Source organism: Panicum virgatum, chromosome 3N, assembly GCF_016808335.1.
Source record: "Panicum virgatum strain AP13 chromosome 3N, P.virgatum_v5, whole genome shotgun sequence".
Classification (NCBI taxonomy): Eukaryota; Viridiplantae; Streptophyta; class Magnoliopsida; order Poales; family Poaceae; genus Panicum; species Panicum virgatum.
The window spans coordinates 8484372-8502272 of record NC_053147.1 but is presented as its reverse complement, the minus strand read 5'-3'; the positions used below and the strand labels follow the sequence as shown (position 1 = coordinate 8502272).

The following is a 17901-nucleotide window of genomic DNA, read 5'->3' as shown; positions in this document are numbered from 1 at the left end:
CTTCTTGCTCCCTTCGTTTTTCCTCGGTTTTTATTATTTTTTCTCGGGTTGCTGTCGTCCTCTCCTCCCTCAGTGCCTCACCTCCCCATGTCGAAACACAGCCGAATGATCTCCGTGTTGATAAGAAGAAGAAGAAAAAAAAAGTTTTGTTTTTTAAGGTGGAGTTGGAGCTGCGGGTACCATGGATGTTACAAGGGGATGAGGTACACATGTTTCTTTGGCAGGGAGGGCCACGACCTCACCAAAAACCATCATGGAGCAGTACACTAGTTAAACGACTTTTGGGTGCAAGAGGAAATCCTAAATGCTTCGCACAAATTTCTCTGTTCACATTATGCGTGACGGTCAGTGTAAGATTTGTCATGGAGAAATTTACCGTATGCAACAAACATTTTTCTTGAGTAGTACAATGATACGTGAAGCTGTTGTACAGTTGTGGTACTTGTAACGTGGAAAAAAAAAGATTGCATGCGTAGGTTTGAAAAGATACAGCACACGTTGCTGCAGTTGAGTCAAATACTAGCTTGTGAGTTGCGACCCAATTCGAACCTAGAGATAAACATGGTTGGTTTCTATTTGTAGCCCTTACAAAAGTTGAGGATGACTAAAAACATAGCCGGAGACCTTGAGTCAGCCCGAATTTATTTCAATCATGCAGCACTTGACATCTTGTTGTTTTTCCTTATGTGATGAAACCTCTACTGCTCCGGTCTAAGTTTGTGAGTGTAAATTCATAGAGCTGCGGCTTCTTTTCCACCGTCCTATAACAAACGACAAGCCGCCAAAACATAGGAGCAGTAGGGTTTTCTAAAATATGCATTTATATTCATAAATATACAATCATTGCACCTCAAGAAATCGACACAATATACCGAAGAGTGTGCTCATCTTACTTGTCTCCTTCTTCCTTCCTTCCTTTTCTTCTTTATTCCTTCTTCAAAAAAATAGAGAGAGACGGTATCCATTGATCCAACACTACCTTAAGAAAAGAGAAAGTAAAAAAATACAACTAAAATTAGCTTGCTCTATTCTATGTGTACACTTATTTTAGAATAAATTTTAAACTCTAGAAGTGCACTTATGATAGGATGGAGGGAGTAACAATTATAAGTTATAACATTTCAACTACAAAACTATTAACTCTATTCGACTGAGTGTGGCTGGTGGCTAGTGTTGATTGTTGTGAGGGAAAAATACTGCTGGTTGGCTGACTGGTGGCTGGTGCTGATTTGGTGGTTGGCTGACAAGACTAAATGGAGAGATATTAGTAATTTTTCTTTTGAAAATAGTATTAGTAGTATCTTTAGATACTCCTTACACCTAGCAACCAGTGTTCAGTGTTCTCTAATACCATGTGGCTGTAGCACGAGCGCGCAGTGGTGCACGCAGCACGTGACGGCAGCTTTGACAAGTCGAGGTTCACGCGTGCGCCACTGTGCCGTGCGCGGCAGCTCACGCCGTTACCTTACCTTTGCCCCCCGGCGCGTCCGTCACCGCTGACGCGCCGGCCCCGCCGCCGGCGCGTGCCGGGCCCACCCACGCCCGCGCGCTGGATGCCGACAGCGGAGCCCCGGGTCGCCACGTCACCGCGCCCATGCCGGCAAATATCGGGCTCCCGGGGGGCACACGTGGCGCGCTCCGCTTGGCCTTGACTTTTGAGCCGGGCGCGCACACCCATACGGTACCCGCGCGTGGAGCGTGCCCGGGCCCGCGGCCAGTGAGAGTGGCTGGTGATTGGGCGGGCGGGTGGCGCGTGGTGGTGGTGGGCCCACGCGCGATGGCTTTCCGAGTCAGTCTTCCACTGCCTGCTGCTTCTCCCGCGCCGTTAGATTAACCGCCTTCGCCTTTTGCGGTTAGCCGGACGATGGGCTTTGGTTTGGTTTGGGCTTTGTCATCGCGACCGCGTCAACGCTCCTCCTTTTGCTTCAGCTTCCTGGATGGATGATGGGACGACAACGACACTGGCAGAGGAGAAGAGGCATCGTGATGGATAGCGCTGGATCAGATCCGATCTGGGGGACGAGACTAGAATCCGCGCCTGTTGCATTGTTTGTGTCATCGATCTCGGTTTAGTCTGCGTGATTAGAAAGAAAGACGAGCTATACTTTTTATCTGACGGTTGAAGATTACACACACATGTTTGGTTGTGGGTGAAAAACATTTCGCCAAAACTTTTCGCCATTTTGACAACTAATTAGAGATATTAAATGAAGTCTAATTACAAAAACACCTCCGCAACCATGTGTACTGTAGTAATAATGTAGCTAATGAGACATTTGACCGTGCAATTAGAGGATTAGAGCATGATTACTGTAGCATTACTGTACCCAATCATGAATTAATTAGGCTCATTAGATTCGACTCGCAAAGTTACACCTATATGTGAAAAGATTTTACAAATAGATTTCATTTAATACTTCATAAATATAAAATTCTCTTTTCACGAAATTTACCAAACAGGAGCGCATGCAGCTGTGTTGCCTAGCTAGCTAGCTCAAGCTACTTGCCTTTCATCTTGTCCTCCTTTTCTTTAATTTACCAGTATTCTCCCCAAACCTTATTAATCGCTCTGTTCAGCTGTCTTATTAACCATCAGCCAGCAGCTAAACAGTAGTATTTTTTTTATAATAAATTAACATCAGCTACTAGTCATAGCGGGCCGAACTGAACGGATTCGCCGTACCGTGTTCATCTCATCGTCCCATGCATCTATAGTGGTCCTCCTGCGGCGCTATCCGATTGGCAGATGGCACTGGTTGATAGTGATAAGTCATTCTACGCCAAGTCCCATCGATCGTACTGGTTGGGAGCGTTTAGTTTCCAAAATCAAAAATTTTTGGGTGTCTCGTCGTTGTTTGACCAGATGTCGGGAGAGCTTTTCGAACACTAATTAAAAAACTAATTTCAGAACTCACTTGGAAACCGCGAGACGAATATTTTGAGGCCTTTGATCGCATCATTAGCACATGTGGGGTACTGTAGCACTTATGGCTAATCATGCCCTAATTAGGCTCAAAAGATTCGTCTCGTCGTGTACATCCAAACTGTGTAATTAGTTTTATTATTTAATTATATTTAGTGCTTCATATATGTGTTTTAAAGAGGAGGTGAAAATTTTTGGGTGAAAATTTTTGGGAACTAAACGGGGCCTTTGGTGCTAGAGGGATCCCGGTGCGCAATCTCTGTCTACAAAATCTGAAACGCGTACGTTAAAAGAAAAACCAAGGCCAGCAGGGGTTAAAGCATCGAGAAAACGTACCAACTCCCGTGAATTGTCTTTTGGCGGTATCGAGTAACACGGTTACTTATGCATGCACAACAATCATGTACGGAGAACGGTGGAACTCTTGTCCGGTCACCAACACGAAGGAAAGACAAGTTTACGCAAAAAGAGGAGGAAAGGGATAAGAAACTCTAGTGTATCACGGTTGCTTTAATTTACCAACAATTTATTATCCAGCGGTTTGTTGATATCCTAAGTTCCAAACCCTACTACTGTATGATCTCTATATAGTATGTAAAATTGTTTTTTTTTGAAATAAAAGGCAGGAGCCTGCCATATTATATAAGAAGAAGAAGCATTCGTACATAACGCGCCGAAGCGAACACCACCACCACACAAACAACACACGCAAACAATGCACATAACAAAACACTACACCGCCACAACCTGGGAGAAGAGCCATAAGAAGCCACCCGCGAACTGCGCCGTCGTCACCAACACTGTGCCACGTCAAATGTCGCAGCCCGCTGCAGGCCTAAGCGGCAACTCGAACTCCTCCACCATGGGACTATCCCCCTCAAGCCGCACACACACGATCGTCGATCCCCCTGTCTCAGTGGAGCTTCAGAAGAACACTTTCGTCGCAGCGCCGATGAAAACCACTGATCCTAGTCACTCTGCGTGGGGGCCTCGCCTCTCCCACCGCCTCGCACTCCTCTGCCAAGGACTCAAATATCCGAAACCGCAATGAGAGCGACACTTCCGTCCAGCCGTCACCGGAGTCACCACCGCACCATGCGCGTCAACTCAAGGCCTCCAGCATCCATAGGCCCTCTGCACCTCCCCGCCAGCACGGACTACGCGCGCCTCCTCTGCCGTTGCGCACAAGCAACACCGCCAACCAACCACCACCACTGCGTAGCCAAAGCAGGTCTTTAGATGCGGCGCCTCCAAGGAGGGCACGACGCCAAAAGTGCCGCTGTCGCACGTCCATAAATGGATAGGGTTTTCACCCTAGAGGACCCCGTGCAGTAGGACACGGTGCATCACAGTGGTGCCCCCAACAGGAAGAACGACGCCACAAGGGCGCAGCCACAATCGCCACCGACAAGACCGTCAGTGGAGGCTTTCGCCCGACTAAGCACCGTGCCTGTCGCACACACTTGGACTAGGCAGTAGCTCGCCCCTCCTCTCCTTCGCAACGCCTCAACTGGAAGAAGCCCGACGCAGCCCCGAAGCACCATCGCGGCGCCACCAGCAAGCACCAGCCGACCCCAGCCCCACCACCAAGGCGACGCTGGACCAATATAGCCATCAGAGGAGAGAGGAGGAGCACCACCTCCACACCTCAGCACCCGCCGCACGCGCGCAGCACGCCCCGACTCCACTAACATCGGGCCGCCATGGCCCAGAGCCGGTAGAGCGGCGGCACTCGGACGTGACCACGGCCACGGCCAGGCACGACCACGGCACCCGGCCACAGCCGCCGGCCGCAGCAGGCCGCAACCAGCTGCAGTTGCCTGCCGCCAACAGCCCCGGCCAAGGCCAGCAGCCAGCCCCGGCCGCCCGCAGCTCCTCGCGCCGGCCTTCCGCTCAGCTATAGAGATCCGCCCGCCGCCGGCAGCCTCTCGCGCGCCCAATCTGCACCAGCCCCCGCCCTCCCCCCCCCCCCCCCCACACACAGGCGCGCACCACCCACCACACGGCCGGGCGACGCCGAATCCGTGCCCTCCCGTCACCACCGCCGCGAAGCGCCGCGCCGACGAGCCCCCACCGAAGGACGAGACGGCCACGTCCGCGCCGAACCGCTGAAGGAGAGGGGGAAGGAGCCACGCCGCCGCCTTCACCACGGGCCGTCCGAGCTTCCAGGCAGCCCTTTCGGGTGGCGGCGGAGGGGAGGAAGGCCGCACGGGCGGCAGCTGGGGTTTGGGAGCGCCCGAGCCGCCCGCGTCGGGGGCGACCCCCCCCCCCCGCTCTGTTTCGGGAGCGCCCTGCTCCCGCTTCTGAAGTTCTCCCACCCACCCTCGGCCCTCGGGTGCGACGTGCGAGGGTGGAGAGTATGTAAAATTGTGTAGAGCAAACAAACGTACACTTGGTGGTTGCTAGTGGCAAATAGCATAGCGAGCCGTGCGCACGAGAGAAATGGATTCCACGTGTGGAACTCGATCTATCCAGCAGCGAGTAGCTAGCAGCAGTTCAGGACCAGCGCATTAGTACTACTATTGTCTATTATGCACTATCCCTCTCCAGATGCGTACTACTGTGTACGTGCCTGCATGGATGTCAGTGTGGGTGGTGCAGGCTTTGGTGGTGAGTATAAATTCCAATTTATGAAGAGGACCAGTTCTATCATTTGTTTTTAAGAAAAAGGCAAGAGAGAAGAATCTAATAAAGGGGTGTTTAGTTGGTGAAAAAGTTTAGGTTTGGATACTGTAGCACGTTTCGTTGTTACTTGACAATTAATATCCAATCATAGATTAATTAATATCATTAGATTCATCTCGTTGGAATCAGTTAGACTGTGTAATTAGTTATTTTTTCCAACTACATTTAATGCTCCATGCATATCTTCGAAAACTTGATGTGACAGGTACTGTAGAGAAAAAATTGGGAACTAAACTCCCCCTAAGTTTTTGTGCTGGAGCATGATCTCTATCGTTCAAAAAGAAGCGTCGCCATGAATTCTCTCTGCGCCTCTTGTACTATATATGGATCAATCGATGAACATGACGATGCATGTGAGGAGGATTATTCAGAGTCGTCCGAGCACTGCTTTCAAAACAAGTTTGAGCAAAAACTAGCTAGCTCATCCCCGATCCACCCTGTTCCCTGCCCGTGCACACTCCGCGCAGACGCTGACGCGCCTGCACTGCACCGTACCCTCCGGCGCTGACGCTGTCGCTGCATAGCTCCGGGCCGACGATGGAATGGAATATCGTGCAGTGGCAAAGTCAGCAGCTCAAAATTCTCTCGCAGACCATCGTCGCCAGAGACCCGGCCGGCCAGTCATCCGACCGGCATCCTCCCAACCATTCGCTTTATTTGTCATCGTTGACACTGATACTTGCTTGTGCAGTTGTCACGAGCCGATTTAATTTTACTCCCTGCGGTTTACCGGCACTTACTTCACTTGGCGGCTGGCATGGTGGCGTCTTGAGCTCGCGGCCAGTGATCGCCACAGGCCGCAGGTCCAGAAGTGGTGCTCAACTGCGTGTTACGCTGTACGGCTCGATGGATGCGTGGACTCGCCGGAGAAGTAATCTAGAGCTGCAGACCTCCAGTGTACCGTCCGTGACGTTTCGGATAATGGAGGCTTCATTCGCATCTTCCGCCCGAGGCTAAAAGCCAAGGACGTCGTCGTCGTCGTCGTCGTCTCGCGTGGTCAGGTAAGACCGGGCACGTACACGTACAATGGTCAGCCGGTCAGCGGTCGTCGAACCCCCTGCTCGTCCGTCCGGTCCGTCCCCCGCCGGCTGCGCCTCCCCGCGGCGCGGATCGACGACCGGTCGACGGTCAAGGCCGCGCGGAGGGAGAGAACTGAGAAGAGCCTGGTGAGCTGCTGGAGTAGCGCGGCGAAGCTTCCTTCCCGCGGATGATTGGGAGCAAGTCAAGCCCGTCACGCGGCATCAGGATCAGTCAACGCACAGCTCTTGCATCATTTTATTCTGCGATCAGCTATAGTACCTATTATGCGGATAATACATTTAGACATGTTTAGATCCCAAAACACAAAATGCAAAATTTTTATAAATCGCTTGTATGGTGTACTAAATATAGTAGAAAAATAAATCGCATTACACAAATGGACTGTAAATCGCGAGACGAATCTAATGAGTCTAATAGGACGGGATTAGACACTAAATTGCTACATTAATACTACAGTAAATATGCTCTAATGATGAATAAATTAGGCTCGTTAGATTCGTCTCGTATTTTACAGAATTAGTTTTGTGATTAGCCTACATTTAATACTTCAAATATTGAAGATTCTCTTCCAAAAATATAAAAATACAAAATACAAAATGATCTAAACAAGATCTTTACTACTAGTGCTAGTAACTAGCACTAACAAGAATTAGTGCGCATCCCCGTCAAGCTAAGGCCGTGCACGCGTGTGGCTGTGGGTGCACGATTATTTATAGGTTGTCTCGTCAAGTTGACATTTCCACAATTCTACTGCCGCTCACGAATTACGCACGCGCGAGTTCGCGCATGCTTCCGGACTGTTGCTTTATCGGTAGAGTACTGTTACAACCAGGGCTTTATCCCGGACGTCTTCTAGGTTCCACATGAAGTACTAAATAAAGTCTATTTGTAAATTTTTTTAAGAAATGTGTTTAATTTTTTGCGACGAATGTAATAACGGTAATTAATTGGCGATTGCCTACAGTGATGCTACAATAACCATCCTCTAATCGTACAATCAAAGGCATCATTAGATTCTTCAAGATTCCTAGCACAGGGGTTGTGGAGTTGGTTTTATAAATTGCTTTTATTTGACACCCGTAATTAGCGATCAGAGTGCATTCTAGGCTATTTTAGAAACAAACCAAACGGGACCCTACCCAGCACGCGCATACTATCTAGCGTAGCAGGTACGGCTGTGGTGTGTGCGGGTGTTGAGTACCCGGAGTATGCGCACAATGATTGAGCAATCCTCATACTGTCGATCAGCGTATATTCCGGCGGGTTAGGGATTTAGGGTTTTCAAGTTTGGGGCTCCATGATCAGCAATAGCAAGCTCTCCGGATACAGAGGGGTTGCCGGTGGCGGCGGCATGCTCAGCGGTGGCGGCGGCATGCAGGCGGTGAGGTTCGGTGATGGAGGATTAGGGGTGTGGAGCCGACGGTAGAAGTGGTTAGGAAGGACATGGTGGTACACGGGCAGTGGTTAGGAAGGACAGGGTGGTACGCGGGCGGAGCGACACGACGGCATTGTCACCGTCGGCCGCGGGCGGTGGAGGGAGGGGGGTGGGGACGACTGGCTGGAGGAGGCGAGGAAGGCAAGATGGGGGAGAAAAAAGGTGGAGGAGAGAAAAAAAATATGGGATGTACACGGAAATATGTGGAGGCGCATAATGCTAAATGGATGAGACTCTCCATGTAGTTGCCTCTTACTATTAAACATTTCACTAAACCTAGCCTAATAACCGCCCCCCCCCCCCCCCCCCAACACACACACAGATCTTACAGATCAACCAATCTGATTGCTTGCCATTAATCTCCGAGCGGCTGCTACTCCACGGATCGATGCCAAATCATGTAGGAGCGAGCACAACAAGGGTTACCATGAGCCTGAGTCTGCCCCGGCTCGGCTTAATTCGGTCAATCACAGCTGAGAGGTCCAGCAAATAAAATGAGGGACGACGATACCTAACCCAACATGGTATTGCACCAAGAACGGTCGATCGACCGCCCTTTTTCTCTGGGAGAGTAGGACGGAGACGCCTTTTATTTTTGCGTGGAGTTTTCCGGTGGTGAGCTTCCTTTAGCTAGCCGCCTCGCCTGCAGGTAGTATACATAGGTTTTCTTGTCTGTCTCAAGCATGACGATGGAGCCAACCCCACTTTCGTTTCGTGCTGCCGACCTAGCTATATGGTGGCTGCTTAGTGGTTTCAGCAGCAATCATGGGCGCTTCTTGCGTATGATAATGATTGCCATTTATTAATTTTCTCCTCCTCTATCCTCTGCTCCTGTCATGCATTTGAGTCTTTTACGACTATACCATTACAAAGTTCATGGTTATGCACAAATCATTAAAAAGTTCGGACTTATCTATGTACCATCGCGCAAACTTTCGTTTACATGTGTGTCATTCCGTCCACCTTCCGTTAGAACTTAACGGTTTGTTTGTCCTGACAGACCTGTCAGGACAAACAAACCGTTAAGTTCTAACGGAAGGTGGACGGAATGACACACATGTAAACGAAAGTTTGCGCGATGGTACACAGGTAAGTCCGAACTTTTTAATGATATGTGCGTAATCATGAACATTTATAATGGTATAGACGTAAAGACTCCCATGCATTTTGGTTTCCGGGTGGATTTGGCTTGCATTTCCTCCTCCATCACCCACTATTTCTTTTTTTTTTCATGAAAACCTATTGGTTGTCGTCTTTGCCATCATCAGTTGTTCAGAACCCAAAACAGTCCAGAGGTAGTGTAGGAGGCCAATAAACCTCAGTTGATATGTAGTATCTCCGGTTGTGACGTGTGCTCGTGGGTTGTGCAAGCACATCTGTAGAAGGGTTTGACACCCCTCTTATCTCATGATAAAAGCTTCGAGGGGCATTTTCTTGCTCTGGTTGTGTTTTCAACTATGCAACCCCAGCCTCTACAACACACACCACACAATCTAGCGTCGTCACTTCTTGTTAAATCTCCACTCACACTATTCGCATATCGTCCATACGTATCCTTAGCCTGTGATATCCACACCGCTCACAAAAAAAAAAGAACCGTGCCAGCCCTGGGAAATGCCTTGGACGACAACGGAGACACACGTCCGAGCAAACCGCACTGTTCATCGACACGACGACACCTGCGTCGCAAGGGAATCACACGCAGTTCCGTCGCGATCTCCGCCACCAAAAAAAAAACAGCGAGAAGGCCTCACGCGAGCTACCGCTGGTGAGCCCACATCCAGACGCCGGCCGGATCATGGCATCACGCACGCCTGCCCATCGCCTTCGGTAGCTCTCAGCCCCCCCCCCCCCCCCCCCCCCCACCCCACGCACAAATTCTTTTGGAATTCCTCGCGGCAGCTGCCGCCATGAAAGGGACCGGCACCGAGCAGGCCGCCGGAGCGGCGGCAGCTTGCGCGTGCATGCGAACAAGCGCACCTCCGATCCACCGGCGTCGATCGCTCGCCTAGGGCAGTAGGGCGTGTGGCGATAATGGCGCCGATTATTTGCGGTGGGGAGTGGGGGCGGGTCACATCGCCGCCACCACCACGTCCACCATTGGAGACGGCGAGGGGTGATCCCTGAAAGCGCCTCCTCGCCCCTGTTCCCCTTCTTGACTCTTTCTCACGCCGCTCGGGAGCCCTGCGCGCCACACGTGACTCCATCTTCTAGTGGCATCTAATGTCCGGACCCCTCCTTAACCACAGAAAGAAAAAAAAAACTGAAACACCGTGTGTTACCAAATGTTTCCTGGTTACTGTTTGTGGCGCTTAGTCTTCGTCCTTTTTGTTTGTTCATGTACTATTTGATTGTTGTCTGTCCACGACTGTGTGCAGTCAAATTCTGTACCTTGATACCTTCAAATTCAACCTTCTCCGGAGGCCAAAAAAAAAAACTTTGATCCCCTGACAACGATTTTTAAGTACATTTCACGTGAGGTAGGGAAAACTTAAACTTTTTAGTCAAAATTAACCTTGATCTCATCAATCTGTAGTGAATAATGCATGAATGCTAATGTTTATTTACTAGTAATCATGGAAAATTTAGCCATTGTTAGAAAAGTGAGTTTTTGGCGACGTAAGCCAATTATTGGAACGCCGTGTTTTTGCTCAGAGGAACACAGAGTGCTCTAGATTCGCACGCGAGGACATAGATTTTTCCTACCTGTTTCGGATCGAAGTACGAGCGACAGCATGGATGCCAGTTTGTTTGCTCTTGCTTGAAAGCAAGAAACAGGCTGCCCCCTCCCTTTTTTTCTTTTTCTTTTCTTCTCATCGTATGAAGTAGGTTGTAACTGCAAGTGGCGCACACGTTCGTGCAAGTGGTAGCCATTCCCACGAGATATTCTAGAACAACATGATAATGGCCCGAATTTCGTTTCAAAAATGATACTGGGCAGAAGTCCCTCTCAAAGAAACGAAGTGGGGATACAGAAAAAGTGAGAACCAGGAGCCGAATTGCGAGAACATCATGAAATGAGTGAGGTTGCTCTATACACTACCTCTTTTCGACTTTAATAGACGCATTGTTTTTTTCTAAAAGTCTTTAGAGGCATATTTTGGTCATCAATTTATTATAGAAAAAAGTCTACTTTACACCCTTGAGTTATAGCAAAAGTCCGATTTTCAAGCTTAAACTACAAAACCGGATAAGATAGACCATCCAACTATCGAAACCGGACAAATTTGGCCCTTTAGGTGGTTTTGAAGGTGGTTTCCATTTTATGAAAATTAAAAGTATTCAAATTTAAACTAAAAAAATCATAAGTAATTCATTTTAAATTAAAAATATGAAATGTGTATCAAAATTTTCCTAAAATTGTAACCTATCTATTGGCACTGTACTTGTCATTTATTTGAATCCATTTTTTTATGTTCATAGTCTTTGGTTGCTTGTAGTTATGCCTATTATTTTTGAATAAATAAGATTCAAATAGAGGAATAATAGATAGATTACATTTTTAGAAAAATTATAATACTAGTTTATGTTCATAGTCTATGTAACCCCCCCAAGTATGGATAGTGGTGCACATAACCCCCCATCTCCAAAACCGGATGTTGTGCACCCTAAGCTAATTGAAACCGGGCAGGGAACCCCCTAGGGTGGTTTTGGATCCCGGTTTTGGCTACCTGGCACGCCACGCTGGACATCTAGACACGGTGGCGCTCAGACCCACTTGCCAGGTCACGCTAGGTCGCCGTCCCCATCTATTTTAGCAGGAATGGGAGGGAACGCGCGGGAGGGGAGGCACTTTGCGCGGGAGAAGGCAGGGGAGGGTAGGGAGCGACGGGGTGAGAGAGGGACAGGAGCGCCTGTGGTGAGGGGAGGGAAAGGAGCGTCGTTGCCGAGGGAGGTAAGGGAGCACCAGCGCCGGCGCCATGGCAGCTTCAAGCTCCCGAGCAACCGGCTCGTCTGCTTCGAGTGGGCGAGGAGGGGGCCCCCACGGGTACAATGGCCTCGGCGCGCCGGTGCCGTACCGGGTGGCACCTCTTACTTACGAGCCAGCGGTGATGTGCCGCTGTGGGTTGAAGGCACTGAGATGGATCTCGTGGAGCGATGAGAATCCCGGCCGCCGGTACTACCGATGCAGGAGGGGCAGGGTAAGGATTGGATGTTTTCCATGCTAATCTTTTCGATTTCCATTGTTCTACCTTGTGATATGAGCGATTTGATTTTGGATTTTGCATTTTGCATTTTGCAGTCGGATATGGATTGCGGTTTCCTCATGTGGATTGATCCAGAGCCGACACCATTTATGAAGACCTTGCTTTTGGACCTGCGTGATGCTGTCTGGAGGTTGAAGAAGGACAATGCAGAGCTGCAGCTACGGCTTGGTGATGGTCTGGAGGTTCCGCGCCTGAAGGAAATAATCCAAGCCTTGGAAAAAGAGAACATAGAAAACACTAAAGAATTGATATCAAAGGAGCTGAAGTTGGATGAGCAAAATGCTACCTTGCAAGTCATGGCTGCAAAACTGAGTTCAAGAAGCATTTGCAGTTCATTCAGTACTATTGTGTGTGTGTTTGCTGTAGCTCTTGGAGTTGTGACATGCGGGGTTTTGTTTAGGTGATGTCATGTAGTTGTGTTGGCTTGTATGCATGACCCAATTGTATCTGGATTATGATGGTTCTGTTCAATAGAATTGTGTGGTGTTACCAACGAAAACGTGCAATCTGATGAACCAGTTATATGAGACATGAATGTTTGAGAGCAAGCAAAAGTGTTCGTCCAATTCCATTCAGATTCACTTGAAGCAACATAATAGCAACACAAGCATGATCACATAACCAATCATGTTCACTTCATAGTTAACATAACCATGGCCTACTTAAACCTAATCTGCCTTCCTAATATCCATGCCTACACCAAAAGACTGACCATCCATGCTGTACACCAAAAGACTGACCATCCAGGCCTACTTCAGAAGCTAAAGTTTCAGTTTGCACATCCAGTTTCAGTAGTTGTCCCCAAACAACAAATGTGCCAATCTGCTCCTCTTTGTAGTACTTTGGCCTCCCTGCCGATGTGTGGTGCCTACTCTTCCTGCAGCTTGTGGAGCTTGACTCTGCTGGGTGCCTACTCTTCCTGCAGCGTGTGGAGCTTGACTCTGCTGGGTGCCCACATCACCCTGCATATGAAATGATGATATTGGTTAGTCACTTTACATATAAAATGTAGATATAACATTACTTTGCAGAATGACAGAACTTACCAATGACTGTGTTTTCTTCCTCTTGTTGGCACTAGATGTTGATCCCCCACTTGGGTTAATTGTTGCAGCAGCCGAGCTAGATGCTTCTCTTTCCTTCTGCTTCTGCCTAGCAACATCTCTCTTGATGTAAGCATTTTTCTTTTTCTCAGCTTCTGGATTTAGTGGACAATTCCTAGCATTGTGAGTACTTTTCCTACATAAACTGCATTTCATCTTGATTCCCTTCCTGCTTAGTTTGGTTCCTTTTGGAGCTTCTCCTGGTTCTCTTCTTCTTTCTGTCTTCGGCCTTCCTGGCATCTTGACATATGCAGGGGGAAGGGGTTTGGGCATGTCTGAAATTGGCCAATTGTCTGGTCCTTGAACAGGCTGCAAGCAATACTGATATGTCATCATGTACTCTGAAATCTTGAAACAAGGTGCAATGAAGTCATCCAGTTGTTTAGATGCCATGTAAATTGAGCTTATTGCATGGCAACAGGGTAGGCCTGATATTTGCCAGTACCTACAAGTACATGTTCTCTCTTGCAAATTAACTGTATACCTCCTGTGCTCTTTCTCTTGCACCTCAAATCCATCTTGCCCGTTCCAGAGCACATAGCAGTTACCAGACCTGACAATATTCATCTTAAGCTTCTTAAATATATTAGGACAGATTGTCCCTTTCCATTTTTCTGCCTTTGCCCTATTTTCTTGAATCCTGACCATTACCTTGCGCCTTATGGCCTCATTCATTGATATCACTGGCAAGAACCTTGCATCAATGATACATTGGTTGAAACTCTCACATAGATTGTTATCAACTGAGTCACAGTTTGATCCAAGCTTGAAAAAGGCCCTGCTCCAATATTCTAGTGCAGTATTCATCATGTCCCTGGCCCCAGCTGGTGTCTCCTTAGCCAGCAATGCCCTATTGTAGTTGAACTGTGTGCTACATGATGACTTTGCACATCTCCACCATTTTTTCTGTAGATCCTTATCTGTATATTTTTTCCTCCAGTTTGCATATATATGTCTTGCACACATCCTGTGCTCTGCATTTGGAACCAAAGCTTCCACTGCATTTAACAGCCCCTTTTGTTGGTCAGAGATGATTACCCAACCTTCACCCCCATCATTGATGTTTAGGTCCTTCTGCAGCAATCCAAGGAACCAGTACCAAGTATCATTTGTTTCCTTCTCCACTGCTGCCCAGGCAATAGGATACATCTGATTATTGCCATCCCTTCCAATGGCACATAACAACTCACCATTTGTTGCTCCCTTGAACCAACATCCATCCAACCCAATTACTCTTCTGCAACCAGCAAGAAAACCTTTTTTGCAAGCATCAAAGCAAACATAGAACCTCTGGTACACTAATTTGTCCATAATATCTGGATTCATACATACCACCACAGTACTGCCAGGGTTACTCCTTAACAACTCCTGCTGGTAATCAAACACTCTAGAATATTCTCCCTTCATTGAATCCAGTGCAGCCTTAAGGACTAAAGCCTTTGCTCTCTTGCACTTTGCAAGTGAAACATCTGTAAGCATGTCCTTCAAAACTGCTTTCTTGATCAGTTTTACTTTCCATGTTGGGTTGTCTCTGATTTCATTGAAGTAAAACTTTGCAATTCTTGGAGATGTTACCAACCTGTTATCTCTTCTAGGTGGGCAGCAGTGGTCATCTACAAAGGTCACAACCTTGAACCATTCGGACCTGCTTGTTTTGGACCCATATATCAACCAATTGCATCCAGGCCAAGAACAAATAGCTTTGACCCTGTTCTTCTCATCTTTTGGAAATAAGATGTGCCTATGTGTGTTCATACCATATTTTACAACTGCCTTCTTGAACTGCCTACTGCATCTGAATGCCATGCCAAGTGAGAAAACTTGAACTGCAGCTTTGCTGTCATATCTGTTCTCCAGACTTTTCCACCTTTCAATTTCTCCATCACTGTTTTCATCATATGAATAGTCCTCACTAGAGTCAAAACAAGGTTCTGCTTCATCTTCTAAGTTGCATCCTTCATCAAACAAATTTTCAGGACAGATTTTACTAAGCTGGCTACCATGAACTCCAATCTTCCTTGCTTTGATGTTCCTTTTCACCTCCTTGGCAAATTGTCTCAGCTGCTCAGCTTCTTCATCTTCTGCAGAACTGTCCTCTTCTATAGGCACCTGGTAGTCTTCATCTGATGTTTCTGAATCTTGGCCTTCACCATCTGAATTGCCTTGGTCTTCACCATCCTCATGTGAATTGTCACTGCCTTGGACTGCAACATTCTCATCTGAGTTCTCTGATGGAATTGGGTCCTCAACATGGATCCCTGCTGAACTACCTGCCTGTGATTGCTTTGAAGGAGACTTGTAGAACTCTCTGAATGATCTTAAGTCCTTGTCTTTAACAACACCTTCTACATATATTTCAACAACTCCACCATCACCCATATGCTCATACATTACTTGGCATGAACTGTCATCAACCAGCAGCTGCAGCCCATTATCGACCTCCATGCCCGGCATCAACCAATGCAGACGAATACTATCAGTTAAAGGCACATGATCTGCTAGGTGCCCTTTGATCTCTGGCAAGGAAAGCTTGTCTATTTCAACATAGGACATCGCATTACTACCTCCCACATACTTGAACTGCCTATCAATACTGACAAAATATCCGCCAAAGTGGAATCTAATCGCAAGATGATCCATAGCATCCGTCCTGTCATTGCAAACGCGGATCAGAACAGTCAAGATTACATAACCAAAATCACGCCCCCAATGGTGGATTTCCCCAAGAACCCTATGGAATCGACCAAAAGAAACTTTCTTTACATAATTCACACTACACAATCCATGAATAAATGGACGATTTACAGGCGGACCAAAAAACCCAAGAAAACCCCAACATCGTCCGAAACCTAGGACAAATCGCGACCAGAATACGAACAACTGCTAGTCAATCCAGCTTTGCGGACTCACCTCGTTCTCCTGTAGCAGTCCACTCAACCACTGTTGCTTCCGATCATGGATTCGTCGCTGGTTTGCCGGAGTGCCGCGTCGCGGAGAGGGCGAGGAAGAAGAGGCGTCGCGGCGACGCTTCTGGCAGTTGGGGAGACTCCGTTGCTGAGATCCGATGTATATGGGCCGAAATTGACTGCCGGCCCACCTGGCAAGTGGGTCTGAGCGCCACCGTGTCTAGATGTCCAGCGTGGCGTGCCAGGTAGCCAAAACCGGGATCCAAAACCACCCTAGGGGTTTCCCTGTCCGGTTTCAATTAGCTTAGGGTGCACAACATCCGATTTTGGAGATGGAGGGGTTATGTGCACCACTATCCATACTTGGGGGGGTTACATAGACTTTTTTCTTTTTCTATTTAAAAATGAATTAGTTTTGATTTTATAGATCTTATTAGAATTTTTTAATTTTTCTTAAAAATACAAAACCACCTTCAAAACCACCCCAAGGGCCACATTTGCCCGGTTTCTATAGTTAAATGACCTATTTTATCCGGTTTTGTAGTTTAAGGTTGAGAATCAAACTTTTGCGATAGTTAAAGTGTAAACCGGACTTTTCCCTTTATTTTATAATATATCGTCAATTACTATAAAATCTATGTCATGTTAAAAGGTCTTTCAAATACTTTCTTCATTTCAAATTGTTGATTGTTTCGCCAAATTTAGATATATAATTTTTGCCATGTATCTTGACATAGTGTTTATCTAGGTGCTTAGCAAAATTTATGTATCTAGATTTGCCAAAAAATACCTACAATTTGGAACGGAGGGAGTACCAATCTATCTATTCATATAACAATCCTAACACACATACTAAAACAAACTGAGGTAGCTGACTAAGGTTTCGTGGTGGAAGTATCAATCTTTCATCCTATGCTGTCCCTAGGCTCGGGTGAGAGTATGGTTTAATCATTATGGTCCTTTCAGGTAACTAACTACTCCAGGTTTTTGAAGGAATGCGTGTCTACCAGCACTGCTTTGTACATAATTAGCTGATTGGCCATTGTTGCTAATAATGCTAGCTTTCGGTGTTAGGTTTTCAGGAAACTCCAGAAAAAGTCGGCTGAAAGGCTGAAACCACCACGAAACCAACCGTTCCTGACTTTAATTTGGGCGACAAATTAACAAACTAAAACATATTGACACATTCCACTGCCGCTCCAACCAACTCAGACATGCAAGTGTGCCATGCGTTGACTGCTTCACAACTCGCTGACAGATCGAGCAGCAGGTAGCAGCCCAGCTGCCCAGGTCATCGCCGAGCTGCCTCAACGGCTCAGCCTGTTGTGCTGTCCAAGTGCTGATGGCAACTGCAACTGCCGCGACTCCGGTTGACATGATCAGTTCAGGTTCAGGGATTTGTGGACTTTGACCCACCCCACCAACAACTGAATTAGGTATTTGTTCCGTTTTGTTTGGAGCTGCAACACAAACGCCCCTAGCCCTGTGTTGCAGCTCCAAACTGAATTAGGTTTTGTCATCTGTGCCTCCTACTTCGCATCCAAACGCATCATTTTTTTTTCAAAAATAAAGTTAGTTAGTACTGAAAGACACAGCCATT

General features: G+C 47.5%; 1 protein-coding gene across 1 annotated transcript; it reads right to left on the bottom strand.

The window, feature by feature from the left end:
* Nucleotides 1-12975: 12975 nt before the first annotated feature.
* On the bottom strand, nucleotides 12976-16598 carry LOC120664140. Its single transcript, XM_039943172.1, has 3 exons — nucleotides 16149-16598; nucleotides 13339-14888; nucleotides 12976-13254 (listed from the first exon to the last, which is right to left on the bottom strand). Exons 2-3 carry the CDS (start codon nucleotides 14872-14874, stop codon nucleotides 13081-13083), a joined length of 1710 nt encoding a protein of 569 aa, XP_039799106.1. The 5' UTR covers nucleotides 14875-14888; nucleotides 16149-16598; the 3' UTR covers nucleotides 12976-13080.
* Nucleotides 16599-17901: the final 1303 nt, after the last annotated feature.

Coding starts and splice junctions, on each gene's coding strand:
- LOC120664140 (XM_039943172.1), bottom strand. CDS start 14,874: ATGCTTACAGATGTTTCACTTGCAAAGTGCAAGAGAGCAAAGGCTTTA. Junction 13,255..13,338: donor GGAAGAAAACACAGTCATTG/GTAAGTTCTGTC, acceptor TTTCATATGCAG/GGTGATGTGGGCACCCAGCA.